Raw genomic sequence first — 19,961 nt, forward strand, 5'->3', positions numbered from 1 at the left:
GAGGAACATATACATCATATATAGGATTTTTTAACTATATTTGACAATTAACCAAACACATCTATATGGAGAGAATAATAAAAACCACAAAAGAAATGGTAATTAATAGGATTGAGGAAAAAAGAGAAAAACCATACAACACATTGTTTCTTACTGAACACTTATGAGCCCTCCCTCCTAACACAATGAACATTACAAACCTATACATTATATACATTATATTTCTTCCTTCCAGTTTATTATTGGCTCCCATATTTTCAACCATAGTTTCCTCCCCTTTTTCCCTTTTCTAGAATATATTGCTTTTTCCAAACTATAAATGTTTAAGATCCTGGCTAACCATTGTTGAAATACTGGTGGTGACTGATCAAGCCATGCTGAGGCAATACATAATCTAAACACAGCCATTGCAACAAAAATAAAATAACAACCCTCTCCCTGGGTGTTGCCTGAGTTCACTCCCAATACCACAATCGTAGGAGTTAAGTTGACGGCTATTTTCAATGCTCTTTGTAAAAATTTTTGTATTTCATTCAATATTGTTGATAAACATGGACATGTTGCAAATATATGAATTATATCGGCCTGCAGACTTCCGCATCTAGGACAATTAATCCCAGGAACCGCCCCCCATTGTGCGAGTTTTGCCGGAGTATAGTACAGCCGATATATAGTTTTATAATGCTGCGCCTGTAGTGTCGCAGAACACAGAATATTTTGTCCCAATTCTAATGACAAATTGAAGCATTCCAATTCTGTCTCCAACTTAGTCGACCAACTTTCCCCCCACTTAACCATGTCATCTGGTTTTGTTTCAATTAACTCTGCATAAAACCTTTTAATAGTACAGTTTGCTCCATTATGTACCACCTCAAGTATAGAATTGTTCTCAAATCCACTCGGGCCCCCCCTTTTATTCGCCAAAAAACTTCTTACTTGAAGGTACTTAAAAAAATGCCTTGTTGCCAAATCATATTCCCCCTGTATTTCTACAAATTGTTTCATCCCCTGCGTACCCATCAAATCCCCCACTTTTGTAATTCCCTTCCTGTGCCATTCTATATACACTGAATCAGAAAAAATATCCTCAGGAAATGCTAAATTGTTTTTTATTCTCGTATATCTATTAATTTTCCCCAAACCGTATTTCTTAGTAAAAGCTTTCCAGATGTTATAGGCTCCCAAAATGGTCTTAAATCATGTCCTTTTAAAGTAAGCTGTGTCAAAATGTTTCAAAAATATATTCTTTACCTCTTCCCCCATCAATAAACCATATATTGCTAATGATCCTAAAGCATCCTCCCCCTCTACTTCTGCTCCACCTATCAATCCAGCCATATATTGTAGGGCTGCCGCCCAATAGTAAAGTTTCAGATCCGGTAAAGCCCACCCTCCTCTCTCCCTTGGAAGTGCCATATATCTTGCTGCTCTTCTAGTTTTACCTTTAGACCAAATAAATCTATTGATCATTCCTTCGATCTTTTTAAACCAAAGATTGTCAAACCATAAAGGAATTGTCCTAAAAATATATAAGAATTTCGGTAAAATTAACATCTTAATAATATTTACTCTACCAACTATTGTAAGGTGTAGATTTATGAAGCCTATCTAGATCTTTACCCACCTTCCTTATAATAGGGTCTATATTCAATTCTACTAACTTTCCCAGATCTGCGGTGATTGTTATACCCAGGTATGTTCCTGTCTGCACCACTCGCGGATCTTGACACATTACCTTGTCGTCAGGTACAGCTGAAATCTTCTCCTGGTGCAAGGGTCACTTTCCCAGGCGCATCTCAGCTTCAGAAGCCAGCTGGCTTAGTTCCACTCCTGCGCAATTCGTTTTTCTCCCTCATCACGTGATTAGGGTGACATGGGTTTCAAAGATTGAGTGGCTCCCATTCCCCAGGCCCACAATACGCGGTACATGAAAAGTAAGCGAAAACAAATTAGAAACACAGAAAAAAATGATTACACTGTTTACCATGATTAGCTTCACTGCACCCCCTTACTTTATAATATCTACAGCGTTAGAGGTTAAGCAGAAATAGACAGCTGAGCAAAAGCGGCGGTAGCAAGCAGAGAGCATGTTAAAACCAAAACGGCCATTTTTGCAATAATGGGCATGTGCGGAAAAAATCCTTCCAGAACTACGAATGCGTCACATCACATGGGTATGACCGACGCATGCGCAGACTGAAATCCCGCATAGCAGCAACCAGTCAGTGTGCAAGCTTTGTTAGGATTAGAAAACACATAATCAAGCGTCTCTGTACACCCGCGTGTAATGTGAAAGTGCGATATTAATACACGAAACCAAGTTGGTTACTATTTTAAAAGTTAGGCGAGGGGTTTGAATCCAAGCAAGACGCATAACGTGCGAATCTATGCTCCATCAATCCCCTCTTTGATGATATTTACTATCATCACTATTAATGGAAACAGATGTCAACTTTTTCTTTCAGATCTCATTCATTTCAATCTCCACAAACTTGTTATTGAGCCTTTTTACTGCATCCTTATTAGGATGGGAATTCTTGGCTCTCTCGTAAATTTGATTCCTCAACTCTTCTAATTCCAGTTCATCAACATTCCTTTTCACTCCTCTCTTATTCACAGTATACTTCTTTCTGCATTGTTGACATGTGCAGCAAATTATTATGATCAGCACAATCAAACTTATTCCAGCCATTGGCATCAGTTTTTTTCGTGCGAATCCTTGCTCCATCACTATCATCTGCCCACGTCTCTGTTAGGAAAGCTACATCTATATTTAGTGTTTGAGCAAGGTCATGGAATTCTAGTTGATGTTTCACCCATGATCTAGTATTTAGGAGTAGCAGGGGATATTGATTTTGCTTATTGGGGGGGACTGAGTTAAGTCTGTGGGCACGAGTGTTATAGTACTTAAAGATAACAGACTTTCAGGGGACCATCTAACTATGTCAGAGGTATTATATTGTCTTAGTGCCAATAGTTCTTCACAGGAATATCTGATGGTGTAGTTGGATTCTAGGGTTCCAGAGCCAGGAGTTCTGGCACTGAGGGCAGTCGAGGAGTGGACGGGTGCAGACGGGCTTGCCTTTGGCGCGCTCGCGCCATTTCCTCCACTTATAGTGCCTGGATTGGTTAGTAACGGAAAGACTAGACAGCTAACCTATCCAAGATTGCGGTTCTGCCAGGAAGTGAGTCACCTCTAAGAAGGGACTGTTTTCCGGGATCTCCCTCCACAACAAACAGCCCGCTAATGACTGTGGTGGACCGGGGTGATCATAGGGCGCATAGGTGCTGTTCCACTTCTATTAGGTAAGTGCTGTATGCTGTAATCAGGTGAACGTGGAATGGTTTTAATTTTAAAAAGATTGGGAGTTCGCCGCAAATAGGAACAGATCACAGTTATAGGGTAACAAAGTGCAATGGTTTTGATTTTAAGTTGGGAGTTCGCTGCAGTAAAAAACAGTTCACAGTTTCTAAAGGAAAAAGCTTCTAAAAGAAATGCTTCCGATAGTTATTCTACTGATTGAGGATAATAATTAGCCTGTACTAAGGGTGTTCTGTCTTCGGGTCTTCAAGTTGCTTGAGGATGATCCTTTCCTGCCCATCAATACATGGGAGTGGGATATAGGCTGGAAACCCATAGATTTCCTCCTCTGTGCCCTGCTCCTGCCTGCCATATACTTTAGCGCAAGACTATTAAAAGGCCCAATTGTTTGCCTCTTATACGTATTGTTGAGACCCTTAGTCAACAGAAAGCTGCTACTGTCAGGTCTATACTTTCTGTGTGCTGGTGAGCCATGCATGCTGTATGGTCAACGCACTTCTGTCTTTCCACCAGAATGGCAAAGGTTTCTCAAGCTGCGATGAGTGCAAAATTCCTAGGCTCACCTGCTATGTCATCACCCTCCAGCCTTTTAATGTTGGCCTTAAGGTTTTCTTATTGCTAGGCAATGTGACATCTCATCATCTCTCCTGAATATCCGCGCGAATACAGAGGTCCCTTACCACTGCTTTCGAAGCTAATCGTTCACATAGCAGCAAGGAGGTTGATTTGCTGTTGTCTTCAAAGTAGTACGATGTTAGTTCATACAGTGAGGCATGGAGCGTCAGGTCTTTTAGTGTAGTATTCTGAAGGTGCCTTGTTGTCTTGGGCACTAGTTATCTCCCCCTGTTGATTCTGATGACTTGTGGGTTGTCGTCATATAATGGCCATCCTAATTATGTGATCATGCTTATTTCTTCTACTTTTCCAGCTGAGCATATTGTATGATCAATTGTTATGGCAACTGTTTACTGAGGAATAAAAGGAGTATTCCCTTAGAAAGGGATGTCTGAATCTCCATATGTCTCACCGGGACCATTGATCCATCCAGTCTCTGATGGCTTTGGATATTGCGAGCACTGGTGTATGGGGTGGGAAGTTTGATCCATCTATTCACTTATCAAGAACGCTGTTGAATCCCTCCCAATAACATGGAGAGTTGCAGTGAGCGAAGATGGATGAGAGAAATGAGAAGAACTGATGTTGCTGAACATTGGTAACAAAGACTCTTCCTAGTATTACTGTCTTTCCATCCAGATTCCCCTCCATCATAACGTATCTACCATCTTTGTTAATAATTTATGTAGCTATCTCAAAAGGGACCCCTGTGCTTAACCAAATTATGGCACCTCTGGCGAAGGAGGAGAAGTCTGTGTCCACTATACGCCTTGCCACGTGTCCTTCCTTTTTATCATATGTTGCTTTTAGGAATGGTATATGCCTCTTCATTTACAAAAAGACTACATTAACCAATGCTTGTTCATCCCTATCCTGTGTGATCTATCAGAACCCATTGGTTCTAGAGGAGGTTCCTCCTCTCTTTGCCATCGACAAACCTAACTTGCCCAACCCTGCTCTAGTTGTAATCCCTCTCCCCCCTGTACCAGGGCAGAAACTCCTACTTTTTCGGCCCATTTAATCAACACTTCAGATAAGCTGCTAACTGTGGTGCATTTGCTGTAATTGTCACCAGAGGTGACCAGCCATACATCAAAGGGGCTGGTAGCCTGGGACTCGATAGGTCAGACCTATGCGAGTCATTGCACTATCGTACTGCTTGGGCTATGGCCCAGCTGTCAAAGGACAATGGAAGGATCCATAGATCAGAATCACGTTGTAAATGTTCACACCATCTGCATTGTATGGGTCTGTCTGTTCATCAGCTCCCTCCATCCATTACTATATTGTCATAATGTTCTTGCGCACTTTTCTCTCACTCCTGTCCGTATTGCAATAACTCAGGTAGAACCTTGACTATTGAGAGAAAGAGAGGATCCACCAGAGGGTTCTTCACCACAGGCAGGAGTGCAGCTGCCGTAACTGACCAGTCTTCTCTTGAAGGATCATCAGGACCTGCAGGATTTCATCGGCTTGTGGGATCCCGGGTAACGTTTCAGATGACTTACGGTCACCAGCGGATTCTGTTGTCGAGGGCTGATATTGAAAAGTTGCCACCTCTGCAATAGCTCAAATGTTGCATTTGAGTGACAATTGGTTACATTACTTGGCCTGTCATTGTTCACCAGGCTCTCTTGCACCATCATTGTTGAAACAGCTGCTGGCTTTCGCCATTGTGGGTGCTCTCCTCTCCCACTGCCCCTTGCTGCTCCATCCAAAACCATACAGCTTGATGTTCTGTGAAGAGCAGAACCTCACCTAAAGTTTCTTTTTCTTGACACTCCGTGTGTAAATCCCCCAGCCACTTTCAATGTCTTTCCAAATATATCCTTGATTACATCTGTCTACATTATTGCATAGTGAAAAATGCATTATTGTAGTATTGAACTATACTGTCATGAAGAAACTAACCACGCATTTTATTGCAATGATCATGGGAAGCAAATAGAGAAAGAAGATCACTTGGAGAGGAGATGCTAGGGTTTAGAGAAAGGCAATCCACCTACTCACATTGATATGAAAATTCATTTGGTATATGCTGTATATCCCAGCAGCAGTGCAGCTGTAAATAATGGACACCTGTCAAAATATATATACATCTTTTTGCAATTTCACTATCCAGCGGAACAGCTATTGTTTGCTAGCCAAGCTCACTCTGTAGCACCCAGATGCCAGAGGTTTTTAACTATAACAAGTTTGCATGCCTAATAGCATGTGTTTGCGTTAAATGTAAAAAAAAACGAATAAAATCCTGTAATCAACTTTTTGTTCTGTTGTTAGAGTGACATCCTATGTATGAACCAAGACGATATACGTGAACGTGCTTGCTTCCATGGGTCCCAAATTCCAGTCTAGCAAGTGGCTTTGCTGTCCCTTAGTCTGTCTGGTATTAGTCATGGCTGCATCACTTCATTCACTTAGCTGAAGATTCCAGCAACTGTAGTGAATAGGCCAAGTTCACGGAATTAACCACTGAGCAACTACTACAACATTTTTACTTCAGAGCCATGAACAACCTGAGTATTCACTTGTCTGCATCTGCTAGGACTTATAGAAAAACCAGACCAATTGGTTGTTGTAGCGTGGTCGAACAAAAAAGGCTCAGCTCAGCAAGGTATGTTGGGTGTTCCAGAAACCAAAATGGAAAGTCATAAAAACTTTAAGATATAAGAGTGTAATATTCATACAAAGAAGACTCTATACAGTATAAAAAAAATAATAAATATCCACTTAAAAGGATAATTGGTCGAAATCTGGCAATGGAGCTCCTTCGTCCATAAAATATCCAATTGTAAATTATGCATAGGGTCATTGAAAATATGTCTATTTTAGGTTCCCAACTAAGCCTACACCTGTAACTCATTCGCTCCCTGGTGTATGCGTGATTTGCAAAGGAATAATGTTACAAGGCAAAGCTGACATGTTTCTGAATGATCGGATCACAGCACAGACCCATCATGTCCTAGACGTTTGCCTTCAGTTCTTAGAAGAATCCATTTAAAATACCATTTAAATGGCAAATGGAATTTTCTACCTACAATAATTTTTAGTTTACATTAGCTCACCAGGCCCATTTTATAGGAAACTGTAACTCACCTATTTATGTGATTTTTTAAATATTTTATACAATAATCTTACTTATCCTTACCAATTCACTAGAACAAGAATGGCAAAAAGGAGACACAAATTCGACTCTAGTGCCTGCGAGACGACAGAAACAACTTCCCAGGGTATCATAGGTATTGCAGGTGTTGCAGATCTTCACAAGAAAATCACCATAATGTGTTATTTTAAATGATTGTACCTTATTTGTTATAAATAGATGAGATGGAATAGTAAAGGTGGCTTACGTCAAGGCAATGGGCAACACAGGTTTTGTTACTCAATGCACAGCAAACTACGTAACATATTCAAAGCACCACACCTGACCCATGCTATCCATGTCAGTACTATCATAATGTATTTTTACAGGATGTCTTTTCTTGAGTATCATCCATTTGCTTGAGTTACAATCCTGATCCTTACCAGGTCAACTGCATCCTTGTTTATGGACGTAGGGCCATATGTAGGAAGCCAAATTGCGCTCGCACAAATTTCAGCATTTGCGATCGCAATTAGGGCAGTGTGCTATGTAGCACTCAAAAACCCACATGCAAAATAAGGAATCACAAAATTTGCGTGATCCATCCAGGGCATGTAAGTGGGCCACATGAGCACACATGTTCATTTCAGGGGTGCAAATGGGTGTCCTATTGACATCCTTACAAACGTGAAATTGCATTCTCAATTTGCGATTCTCTAATTGAGAATTGCAAATTGAGAATATCTTCCCATTTATTCCTATGGGCATTCTAGCCCATAGGAATGAATGAGAAGGTATTCCTTATTTGCGAATCTCAATTTGCGATTCGCAAATATGGAATAATTGGGATTCCCCCAAAAATTTGCTATCCCTACCTACATTTCGTTTTGCGATTCTCTAATTGCGATTCCCAAAAAATCGCAATTTCAGAATCGCAAAACACAAATTACCTACATATGGCCCGTACTCACTTTAGGAAGACCAATACCACCACCAACAGAAATTTTGCTTCCGATCCACTCTCAATCTTTTGTTTATGACAGATTTGCTTTATGATTCATGTCACTTTAGTTGCTACTCAAATCCATGCAACCCCCCAGTACCACTCAAGAGTGCCATACCAAAAGTAGCTGCGCTTTTGATGAAATATTTACTCATTGGTCTCATAAACCATCGATATACACATCTTTTATATCTCTCTATAATACATGGGATTCTGTAATCCCTGTATGAATGCCAGTATCTAATTTCTTTATAATAGGCGACTTGTGACGTAACTAGGTGCCGATATAAAGAAAATACGCCAGAACTCGAACATCATGAGTGTTTACAGTCAAGTTCTGATGTAACAATGCCTTCAACCAGAGCTAGCACCTGAGGTGAAAGGCAGGTGAGGTCATGGAGCATAAGTGAAGCATCTGTTTAAATCTATGTTGCTTTTCTTTCCTCTGCTCTAATTTTTAGCTTACATTGACATGCAAAGAGAACCTTTTTATTATGTTTCATGCTCATTAGATAGTTAGAGAAAAGCTACAATCTTTCTGCATGTTTCGAAACATTCTGAGCTTGTGCAGTTTTAAAAAATATATATATAAAAGCCGACTTCTTTTGATATGTTTGCAACAAATAACTAATAGGTTTTTAATATATTTCATGTTGCACTAGAGGTTTTATTTTTATACTTCATGTTTGCACACATGTTCACTCCTTCATATGAATTAGCTATGCACCAAGGTTTGAACAGTTTCTGGAAAAGGTGATGCTGTCACCATGTATTATACTGGATAATGTTACCCCCGACATACATAGTAATGACATTGAAAGTCACCTCCGAGTTCCATAATCATATATCGGAACTCAGTCTCCGGCCTCGTTCCTCTATATCTTTTATGGAACTCCTATATAACTTTCAATATCCTTATGATGTACAGCAGCGATACTTTTTAGCTTATATTATAGATGGACTAATGTACCCAAACTCAACATTATAAGGCCATTATAAACCACTGCAGAGTTCTGTGGTCACAGTGAAGCACTAGGCTGCAAATTTCTCGCAATTGCTTGTAGTATATTATCCCTTTTCACATGCGGTTATTTCCACCCAGCAAAATTATGTCAGGGTGGTAATGTTCACATGTCGATCCTGTCCTCATTTTCTTGTTTGTATTTTGGCACTTATAGTTTTGTTTTTGTCTTTACAACAGCAGCACTGCAAGTCCCAAACGTCAAAGAACTCGGTGGAGAGGACATGCCTAAACAGAGACAAACTCAGATCAGTGCTTTCATTAGAGAATTATTCAGCATTTAGTGTGTCACAAAAAACACAGACACTCAATTTAGAGGTGTCCAGGGCATTTGTACTGGTTAGTAGGCATGAGCGGGAAATCCGTTACGCCCGTGGATTTTGCGGATTTTTGGGAAATCCGCAATCCGCGAATTTTGCGGATTTCCCGCAAAATCCGCAAAAAAAAATCCGCGGACGTAACGGGTTCAAAAGTTGAACCCCCACTCATGTAACTATTTTACAATGGCGCCAGCAAGCAGCCAGCACCGTTTTAAAATAGTTACAAAGTTAGCTTGCACAGGAACCACTAGATAAAAGCAGGTGCTGCTTTATTTTATCTAAGTGCTTCCTGTGCAAGCTAACTTTGTAACTATTTTACAACGGCGCTGGCAGCTTGCTGGCGCCATTGTAAAATAGTTACATCATACATGCCAACATCTCTGCCAACTTCAGCAAGAGTCAAAAGGATTAACAGAGAATGAACCCTCATCTCTTCTCAAAAACAGTTTTTTTCTGTGGAAAGTTTCTGGTAAAGAGCGTGGTAGTGTGTAGAAGTAAATCTTTCACTGTCCTGAATAATATCAAGCCAAACGTAAAAAGAAAGAACAAAGATGCTCTAAAGTGGGAATTACAAGAATGATCGGTTAAATGGATGTAAAGGACATTGATAAAGGGCATTAGGGGTACATTGTGCTGGTTTCTGAAAAATCCAATCAAATCCAATATTTTAAAGCTGGAATATCCGGAACAGGAGCACTCTAGACACCCTCACACTGTCTGAAAGTCTGATCTGGATGAGTAGGAAATCTGGGCACATTGTGTTCGCACGGGTTTCTGCAAGTTCGCGAGGGTTTTGTACAATTTCGCAGTTTGCGAAATTGTACAAAACCCTCGCGAACTTGCAGAAACCCGTGCGAACACAAAAAAAAAATCCGCGAGAATTCGCGGATTTTGCGGGTTTGCGCAATCCGCAAATTCGCAAATCCGCAAATTTGCGGATTGCCAATCCGCAAAATCCGCCCATGCCTACTGGTTAGTAAAGAACAGCATGTTGTGGGACAAGCATGTTCTGGCTAGAGACTCCTTCACTACTCATGGGGCTTTCTACACCAAAGAGTGCAATGGGGACAATGGAAGTCCTTATATACAACATCAGCTCACCTTAAAATGGTAAAAAGGGGGTGGCGCAAGTGGACATTGACTGGAAGATCCTTTGCTTTTCAAAGCACCGCCATCTTCCGCAGATGAGGTTGCAATGGGTGAGGAGGGAAGTTCTTACACCCAGCAGTAACACAGCTCCACCGCTGTAAGAGACAGTGAGAGTTGTGTCTGCAGGTTATTTTTGGAATTCTTAAACTGACCAATAGATTCCTTCTTCACGCATGGAAGGCTTGGTGAAGGGAGGAGGTGCCCTGACCCGAAGTAGCTAAGAGGCACTGGGTGGTGGAGTAGATGGTCATCAGCTAGAGAACTCTTCACTCCTGAAAGGATAAACTCTTCCTATTGATGAGATCATAGTGGGAGGAGTATGCCAGTTCTTGCACACAAGAGTGAAAAGTATTGGTGTCACAGTGATATCACTACTCAGTTGTCATAAAGCATTACAACATGTGAGTAGTAGCATATTGTTCTTATAACAGGCACATTCTGACAGTCATGTCTCTATAGTGGTCTATAGGAATTTAGCACTCTCCTTTTTCTACCTACATAATGTTCATGCCTGTTGGTTAGTTCAAGATGCTTCAAGTGTTGACAAAGGGCCGTTAAAGTATAAAACAACCAAATAAAGTGCTGAACAGATCATGATTAACAGAATCTCACCTTACAAGTAGATGCTAATATATGTTAATATATGTTCAGTTGTTCTTGCGTTTATTTTCTATGCAAATTTTCTCAAGGTAGCTCAATAAGGCTTTCTTTGACTTTTCTGCTTATTGGCATTTTTGTAAACGGCAAACCAAACTTTGCATATGTAAACATATGTCCTTCACCGTGTGTTGTTGCATATTTCTATGATGCTGCTTTGTGATTTTTAATATTTTGTCATATTTTTACAGGCTATTCATTTCAATTAACTACAGTTTGAGACCTTCAGAGTACTTTTTACAGCATGGTCCCTTACGAATTTCCATCCATTTCCTTTATTTTGATCTGTGTACTCTTCTCGCATGTTGCTCTACTTCTTATGCATGTTCACACCTTTATTAGGCCGCCTCAAGTGTGCTTAGTTTTTGATGTGCTAACACTGCAGGCTTTCTAGTGCATGGTGTAACTTTTTAGTTTTACTGGTCATACATTGAGTTTAGAATTATGTATTAATTACCTTATACATAGAACACCTGTGTTTATGTTTGACATCATTAAAGGACCCCCACACGGTTGCAGTAAATGATGTGTCTATAAAAACATTACCAACATTATCATCATCATCATTTATTGTTGTTGTTGTTGTTATTATTATTATTATTATTATTATTATTATTATTATTATTATTATTATTATTATTATCATTATTATTATTATTATGAATATTATTATTATTATTATTATTAATATTTGTAGGAAAGTGCCTTTTTTTTGCCTGGTACTTGATGTGATTTCGACTGGAAGTGCACTGGGTTCCTGCTAACCAGGCCACAAGTGCCAGATCTCTTTCCCAAACCCGAATAATTTTTTCCCCCATTGGCAATACCTTTGGTACCCTCTGAAAGTCCCTAGTAAACGGTACCACTGGTACCTAGGGCTTGAGGTACTCATGAAGGGCCCCTTAGGGCACCAGCACCTTACCCACTCAACTCTCCTTAATCGTCACTCCCTACAATACCAACATACCCACACCGCCACAAATTGGTACTCGCCCAAAAACCTCTGAAGCTAACAGTTCCACTAACTTAACTACCTCTCCCTCACCACCTTCATCCACTATCCCCCCTAACCAACTGTCTACCATCCCAATACTTCCCCTAGACCTCCCCAACAACTTAGACCTATCCCCCCTTGTCCCCCCTCCAAATCGCCCGACCCCACTCCCCTCTGTTGCATGCTGATTAATTGCAGTTCTGCCTCCTGCCATGCTACTGAGATTGCTGAAACTATTCTTAGTGAAAATATTGACATTGCATTCCTAACTGAAACCTGGCTCACCTCCTACTCCACTCCCATCCTCGACTTGCTTATACCCCCTGGTTACTCTATCATTAGAAAAGATAGAATCGAACAAACAGGAGGAGGACTCTCCATCATTTTTAAAATTGACATCTCGCTCGTTCATCTGCCAGACCCTTCATCCTTCGAATACCTTTGCGCTGATCTCATTATGCCTGACTCCCCCACCACCCGGTTGCACACTATCTATCATTCCCCTGGAAATAACATCCCCTTTACAGAAGAGTTGACTGATCTTATTATACAATCATCGCTCTCACATTCTAAAAATCTCTTCCTCTGTGACTACAACATCCATTGGAACAAAAGTGATGATCCTACTGTCATCCTATTTAATGATACCATGGACATCACCAATATGACCCAACTCTGCCATTCTCCCACCCATAACAAAGGTTCCACCCTCGATGCTATTATGACTAACAACGACCTGGCCTCCCTCTCAACTATATTTCCAGTAGACTGGTCTGACCACTACCTTATCCTCATCACCATGAATAGATCCATGAGTCACCCCGCCCCCATCAGCTCTTTACCTAAGAAATCTACACGCAACCTTCACCTTATTCCTCCTGGCGAATTGGAAGCCACAATTAAGGCCCACTTACTTCTCCCCCCTCTCTCTGACAGCACCACCGACCTAACTAACAATTCTATACTTGATGCCCTTGACCAAATTGCTCCAATCAAACTAAAACAACAAAAAGCAACCCTCCTAAGTCTTGGTTCAATTCTGAACTTAACAACGAAAGACGGACCCTTAGACATCTGAATGGGTTTGGAGGAATCATCCAACCGTTGACAATATGGCTCTCCTTCGAACTGCTAGAGCCCAATACAAAAAACATATCTTTAATGAGAAAGCCTCCTTTTTACGATCACAAATTGATCAAGCCAGAAACCACCCTAGAGAACTCTTTAACATTTTAAAAAAACAAACCTCCACTGGCCCTCCTAAAATATTAGCCTCTATTGACAGATGTGAAGAAATTGCTAGTTTCTTTACGAACAAAATCAACAAGATCGAACTATCCTTCTCTTCCCTCTCACTCTCACTACAACCTACCCCCACCCTAATACATCCTCCCCAACACTCCTAACTCTCCTCTGTCCACTTTTTCCACACCTCTCGGTCCCTCTCATCCGCTCCCTGCTCTCCCCAAAAAGATACCTTTCCGAAAATAAGCCCCCCTGCTAAAAACAATGCCTCATGGAGTGATTTTAGTCCAGTCTCAGAATCTACGCTCACTAATATCATTTCCAAACTAAAACCCTCCTCCCACTCCAAAGATCCTCTTCCCGCCCTTTTGGTTCAAGAACTTAAATATACCATTGCCCCTATATGGACAAAAATCATCAACTCCTCTCTTTCCACTGGCTGTGTCCCCACCTCCCTTCAGCTTGGTCAAATCTCACCCATTCTCAAAAACACCACTGCTGACCCCAATGACCTTAACAACCTTCGCCCTATCTCTAACCTTCCATTCCTCTCTAAAGCCCTCGAAAAATGTGTCCTATTGCAATTAGAGAAACATCAAGGGCCAGCTGTAGGTAATTCATATTTACCGACTCTTAAATACCGAATATTACCGATTCGGTATTTAAGAGTCAGTAAATATGAAGGGGGGAAATGTAGGTAATTTGAATTTAAGAATTACCGAATCGGTAGGATTCGGTATTTACCGATTCGGTAAATACCAAATCCATATTGCCCATTGATTCCTATGGGCCTTGAAGCCCATAGGAATCAATGGGCAATACTGATTCGGTATTTACCGAATCAGTGAATACCGAATCCTGCAAGGGTGTAGAGGGTGTCACTTTGACACCTTTTAGCACCCCAAATACAGGCATGTATGACATGTGGCACACATACATGCCCTAAGGGCATGTCTGTGTGTCACATGGCACAGGTGTGCATGCACAGATGTGCATGCACACCTGCATTAGGTATTTAGCCCCCTAATCGGATTGGGTGGTAAAATACCGATTCTTAAGGGCCTGTGACACTTTTAGGAGTGTCACCTACATGTGGATTTACCGAATCGGTAAAATTACCAATTCGGTATTTTACGTCGGTAACGGCTAAAATCAGCCGTTACCGACCGGTATTTTCTCTCCTACATCTGGCCCATAGCCTCCTTCAAACTCCTTGATGTTTTTCAATCCGGCTTTAGAAAGGGATGCAGTACAGAAACTGCTATGCTAAATATCACTGACAACATTCATCGCTCCTTAGACAAAGGGGAATCCTCATTACTAATCCTCCTCGACCTCTCAGCTGCATTTGATACCGTCCACCACCCCACCCTTCTCAACATTCTCAAAGACCGGTTCGGATTAGATGGCAATGTATTCAAATGGTTCTCCTCATTTTTTCAAAACAGATCACAGCAAATCAAGCTCAGCCACTTTCTCTCTAAACCTCAACCTGTCTCACTTGGCGTCCCTCAAGGATCCATCCTCTCCCCAACCCTATTCAATCTGTTCATGGAACCACTCACCCTCATCCTCAAACAAGCTAATATCAATTACCACCTCTTTGCCGATGACACCCAATTATATTACAAGATCAATTCCCACAAAGACATTCTCCACCTCAATGAGACCTTGACCAGAATTCAAACCTGGTTCTATCGGAACCATCTCAAACTGAACCCAAATAAAACTGAAATCATCCTTTTCTCCCCCAAAAACAACTCCCTTCCCATTCAACTCTGGATAAAGGACATCAAAGCTCTTAACTGCCCACTCTCCACCTCTAATTCTGTCAAATCCCTAGGCATCAATATCGACCAGAATCTAAATCTCATCCCCCACATTAAAAATGCATCCAAAAGTGCGCTTTTCACCCTTCTCCACCTCAAGAAACTTAAACCATTTATTCCAGCAGACGATTTCAAACTTGTTGTCCAATCGCTTGTCCTTTCCAGGATTGACTATGGCAACGCCACTTTGGCTGGCACCCCTAAAATCCATCTTGACCGATTAAATCTGTCCTCAATCTAGCTGCGAGACTCATCTCTGATTGTAAAAAATTTGATCACATCTCCCCAGTCCTCAAAAATCTAAATTGGCTTCCATTAGAAGGAAGATCCATCTACAAGATTGCCTGCATCACTCACAAAGCTCTTCACCAAAACACCCCTTCTTACCTTACAACAACACTACACAAAGCTGGTTGCGCCAGGTCCCTGAGGAGCACAAACTCCCTTGTCTTGATCCCACCCAGACTCAAAAGTCAAAGGCACAATCCTGTGCGTTCTCTGGTAACGCTCCAACAATTTGGAACTCTCTCCCTAAGGATCTTCGCTGCAACCCCTCTTACCCTCTCTTCAAAAAGGAACTCAAAGTACTTCTTCTCAACAAATACTGGGGTATCCAATGTTACTGACTCTGACCATCTTCACTCCTTTCTCTTCCCTTGTCCGCTCCTCTTCCCACCCCCTCTCAATCCCTTCATTTTCTCACTCCCCCTCTCTTCACCCCCTCTCTCTCCTAACTTTTAATATTCACGTTCCACTTAATTTTATCTCTCTGTTTCTTTGCCCCCTTAGCCCTGTTGAATGCATTATCATACTGTAACTCTTTTTCGCTTAATTGTTAATTTTATCTCATTATGTTCACCATCCTTGTAAAGCGCTCTGATACTCTTGGGTCCAGTAGCGCTATATAAAACCTATGAAATAAATATATAAATAAGTGCGTCCACACTCAGGTGAGCACCCCCTTTGAAAGAAAATTAAAATGCATTGTTTTATGTCTGTTATCACCCACCTAGTCACCTATGGAGGCTCCTCTATCCCTGAGAAAATAAGTTTGCTTCCAGTGACAGTTGGCATCTGTTTGTTTCTGTACCTCTGGAACTTCACAATATTGAACAAAACAAGCTACTTTGTGCAAACTTGTTACATCAGCATGTGTTTTGTCAGCTTTATGTAATACCTCTCCATGCCCTGGGCATTGTTTGTGTATTTAATTGTTGCATTTATATAGTGTTTCATACTCTGTCATGGGGCCCACAGTATGTTTTTGGATGGTGACGTGCTACACCATGAGGAAGTGCATGGTCTGCAAAGGATTATGGGGCATATTACCAAGCAATAGCGATAATTATCGCTATTGCTTGATTAGAGACAGAAATTTACCGCTGAGCTGCAGTGATTTTTACCGCAAATAAAGCTTGGTATTACCAAGGTTATCGCAAATGCGATAAAAATCGCCGCAATGCATGAATATCGCTGAAAAGTCAGCGATATTCATGCATTACCGAGCTAATGCTCTTAGCCATGTTATCCACCTCCCATTGGATAACATGGCTAAGAACTGCTGAGGGCAAGTGTTAGCTTTTGGAGATATTCACGCTTAGCGCGAATATCTCCAAAAGTTGGTAATAGGAGATAGCGATGTTAGCGACTGTTTTCAGTCACTAACATCTTGGCACGCCCACTTTGCATGTCATTAGTGATAAATATCACTGAAATGCAAAGTGGGGCCCAAGATGGTCGCTTTCTCCAAGTAGCTGTCGCTAACTGGTGTTAGCGACAGCTAGGTAATAGGGAGATAATTCTATCTCCGCTTTCTTGGCTTTTAAAGCCAAAAAAGCGGAGATAAACCCCCTTGATAATATGCCCCTATATTTGCTATGTTCCTGTATGGGAAGCCTTTTGGTGCCATTCATTAGTGACTGGGGAGGCACTTTCATCTTATCTTTTAGTGCAGCGCCGAGCAATGTGACGAGGAAGGAGGTGGAAAAGATAAAGTGCACAAAAATAAATTTCATTAGTTGACAATTATAATTTACTCTCCAGATTCTGTGTTATTTTCCCTGGATTTTGTATACTAGAGTTGGGAGTTAGAGGCAGGGGTCTACCTGGATTGTGTGTGCTATAGCGTGTCCAGTTGGGGAAGGGCAGGCAACTGAAGCATATAGACAGCAACACAGCACCAAACTAGCCAGAGGGTCAGTGGGAGCTGTGTGCATCTACAGAAAAAAAGTGCAGTGATCAGAGAATGTCCCATAACCCTCACAGCAGCATTAACAAGACAGACATGCTATTTTTGGATTAAAGAGATGCCAAATGGTCAAAAAAGAAAATCAGCGCCTGAGCACTATGAGAAGTTATGCACCTTTTAAAAAGCAAAGATACTGCAAACTGCTGTACAAATACTCCTAATCCACCTCCTGAAGGGTGAAAGTGGAAGGGCAGTCAAATTTGGCAGCCTGAGCAAACACCATACAATCTTTAAAAGGTCCAGATTCTGCCTCCTCCAACTGGAATTAAGGAAGCCAAAAATGTGATTAGTAGTGGGCAGTATATCCTAATCTAGCCTGGTACTTTGCTTTTGATAAGTAATTGACCATGTGCTTGTGATGAACGTCCCTGCTGCTTGGCTTTTTGTGTTAGCTAATAAAGATATTACACAAGTGCATATATTAAACCTTAAAAATGATGGAGCACTCAAAGGGTTGTCTGCATGTCCACGGGAGTGCACTGACCTAAGGGAGGGGCCTGTCTAAGGAGAGCTATATAATGTCTGCGGGGAGTCTAAGGACAGGAATATGCATGCCACAAAAAATCTCTGTGTACAAGAGCTCTTTTCAGAGGTGACAAACCATTCAATCAGTTATATCAAGTAATTGTATTTTTTCTTTGCTTGACAAGTTGTTGAAAGCTTTTTTTCTTGAGTAACCGGTACAATTTCTCGCTAAAGTGTTTCCAAGCTCTCAGGGTAACCCATTTCCGCATTTCTGTGTTTTTTTACAGGGTCCAGTCAGGAACATATCTGAGCACTGGATGGTTCACGCTAATCTTAGCAATGAAGGCCTGCAATGGCATTCATGTCTTCGGGATGATAAATGACACCTACTGCAAGTAAGATCACAGAAAATTATTTTCATGCGTCTGCAATTCGGATGCCTTGTCAAAATCTCGCAATTTATTTTAATACTATAAATCCTAGAAATTGATTGAGCGGCTTTCGCCTGCTATTCTACGTTGACTTGACACGATATTTTCAGTGCATTTGGTTAAAATATTTCTTCTGGAGACAACTGAAGGACACTTACAAAAGTTGGAAAACAAGCAATATCGGAAACTAGTTTTAATTTAAAAATATGATGTGTTCATATTTCTGAAATGTGCTATACTGTCTGTTAGAAGCTCTATGATTTGTGTGATTAGTAATATTTTGACAGGATTTGTTATTTGTTACCGATATTCTTTTTAAGGTCTGAGATCAGATTCTTTGTATAATTATATCAATTAGATTTCGTCAAGAGCAGAACTTTCAAGGGAAAAATCAGTCAGCCGGTTTAATAAAAAACTAGTGACACCCGTAATTGTCACACCTCATATTTGTGACTGACCTTCGGAACACACATAACCTGTTTTCACAAATAGGACCGTTATGATTATGAGGGCAGGGCAGCCAGTGAAAATGATTGCGCAGCTTGGCCCTCCTTGCACAAAAGCTTATGCATTGGTTCTCAAATGCAGTTAGGGAGACTTAAAATGTGTTCTCACTTAAGCAGTATTTATATTCACCACTCACATGCGTGCTGAAGCCATTTTAGAAACAGGCCTTAAAGGTCGCGTCCTGTAAAAACCCCCAAAATAAATAAATATATATATATATATATATACATTTTAGATGCTGCAATAAATCATCATTAATTCTCTAAGCTTTGCCTGCGGAGTCTGTTTCTTGGTGCTGCGCCGCTCCTTTGAAAGGGTGTACCCCTGGGATCCTGATGTGATATATATATATATATATATATATATATATATATATATATATACATATATATATATATATATATATATATATATATATATATATATATATATATATATATATATATATATATATATCCTGAAACCTATGGTTTTTTCAGTGAATATATATATATATATATATATATATATATATATATATATATATATATATATATATATATATATATATATATATATATATATATATATATATATATATATTACCTATATATAGTTAGGATTTTTTCTCTATGGAACTTTTGAAAATTCTATGTCTAATAACTTTGGCGTTTGTGGACGGAATCGGCTGAAATTTTCAGGAAAATGGCACATTCTGTTTCTGATGATCAGCCCCTGAAAATTTGGGGGGGTTTCGTCAAGGGGGGGCTGAGAAAAAAGGGGGGTCCCTAAATGCGTTTTTCCCATTCATTTTTCCATAGGGCCTTTGGCCTCACTTTTAGTTCGAACGGCTGAATGGATTTACTCGAAACTTGGCAAAATTATAGGGACTGTTAGCCCGATGTGCCTTTGCTGGGTCTCAATATATGTGCTCCAGTGGATTTTGAGAAATTAACATTCAAAAAAACAGATATATCTGTGACAGCGTCCTAGATAGCGCACCAGATCGCGTACATTTCGCGTAACGGAGCTTTGCGTAGCGAAGCTGATTGGCTCTCCGGTGTCTGTCAACATTCTAAACAGTCCGGTGCGGC

General features: G+C 40.6%; 1 protein-coding gene across 1 annotated transcript in view; it reads left to right on the forward strand.

Annotated features, from left to right (window-relative positions):
* Positions 1-19,961, forward strand: part of ST6GALNAC3 (ST6 N-acetylgalactosaminide alpha-2,6-sialyltransferase 3) — a 1,116,254-nt gene that overhangs the window by 1,032,590 nt on the left and 63,703 nt on the right. Inside the window, exon 4 of the mRNA XM_086954126.1 lies at positions 18,238-18,345. Within this exon, the coding sequence (XP_086810252.1) occupies positions 18,238-18,345 (108 nt within the window). The remainder of the gene's footprint in view (positions 1-18,237; positions 18,346-19,961) is intronic.

Source organism: Lissotriton vulgaris, chromosome 1_1, assembly GCF_964263255.1.
Source record: "Lissotriton vulgaris chromosome 1_1, aLisVul1.2, whole genome shotgun sequence".
NCBI classification, from domain to species: domain Eukaryota; kingdom Metazoa; phylum Chordata; class Amphibia; order Caudata; family Salamandridae; genus Lissotriton; species Lissotriton vulgaris.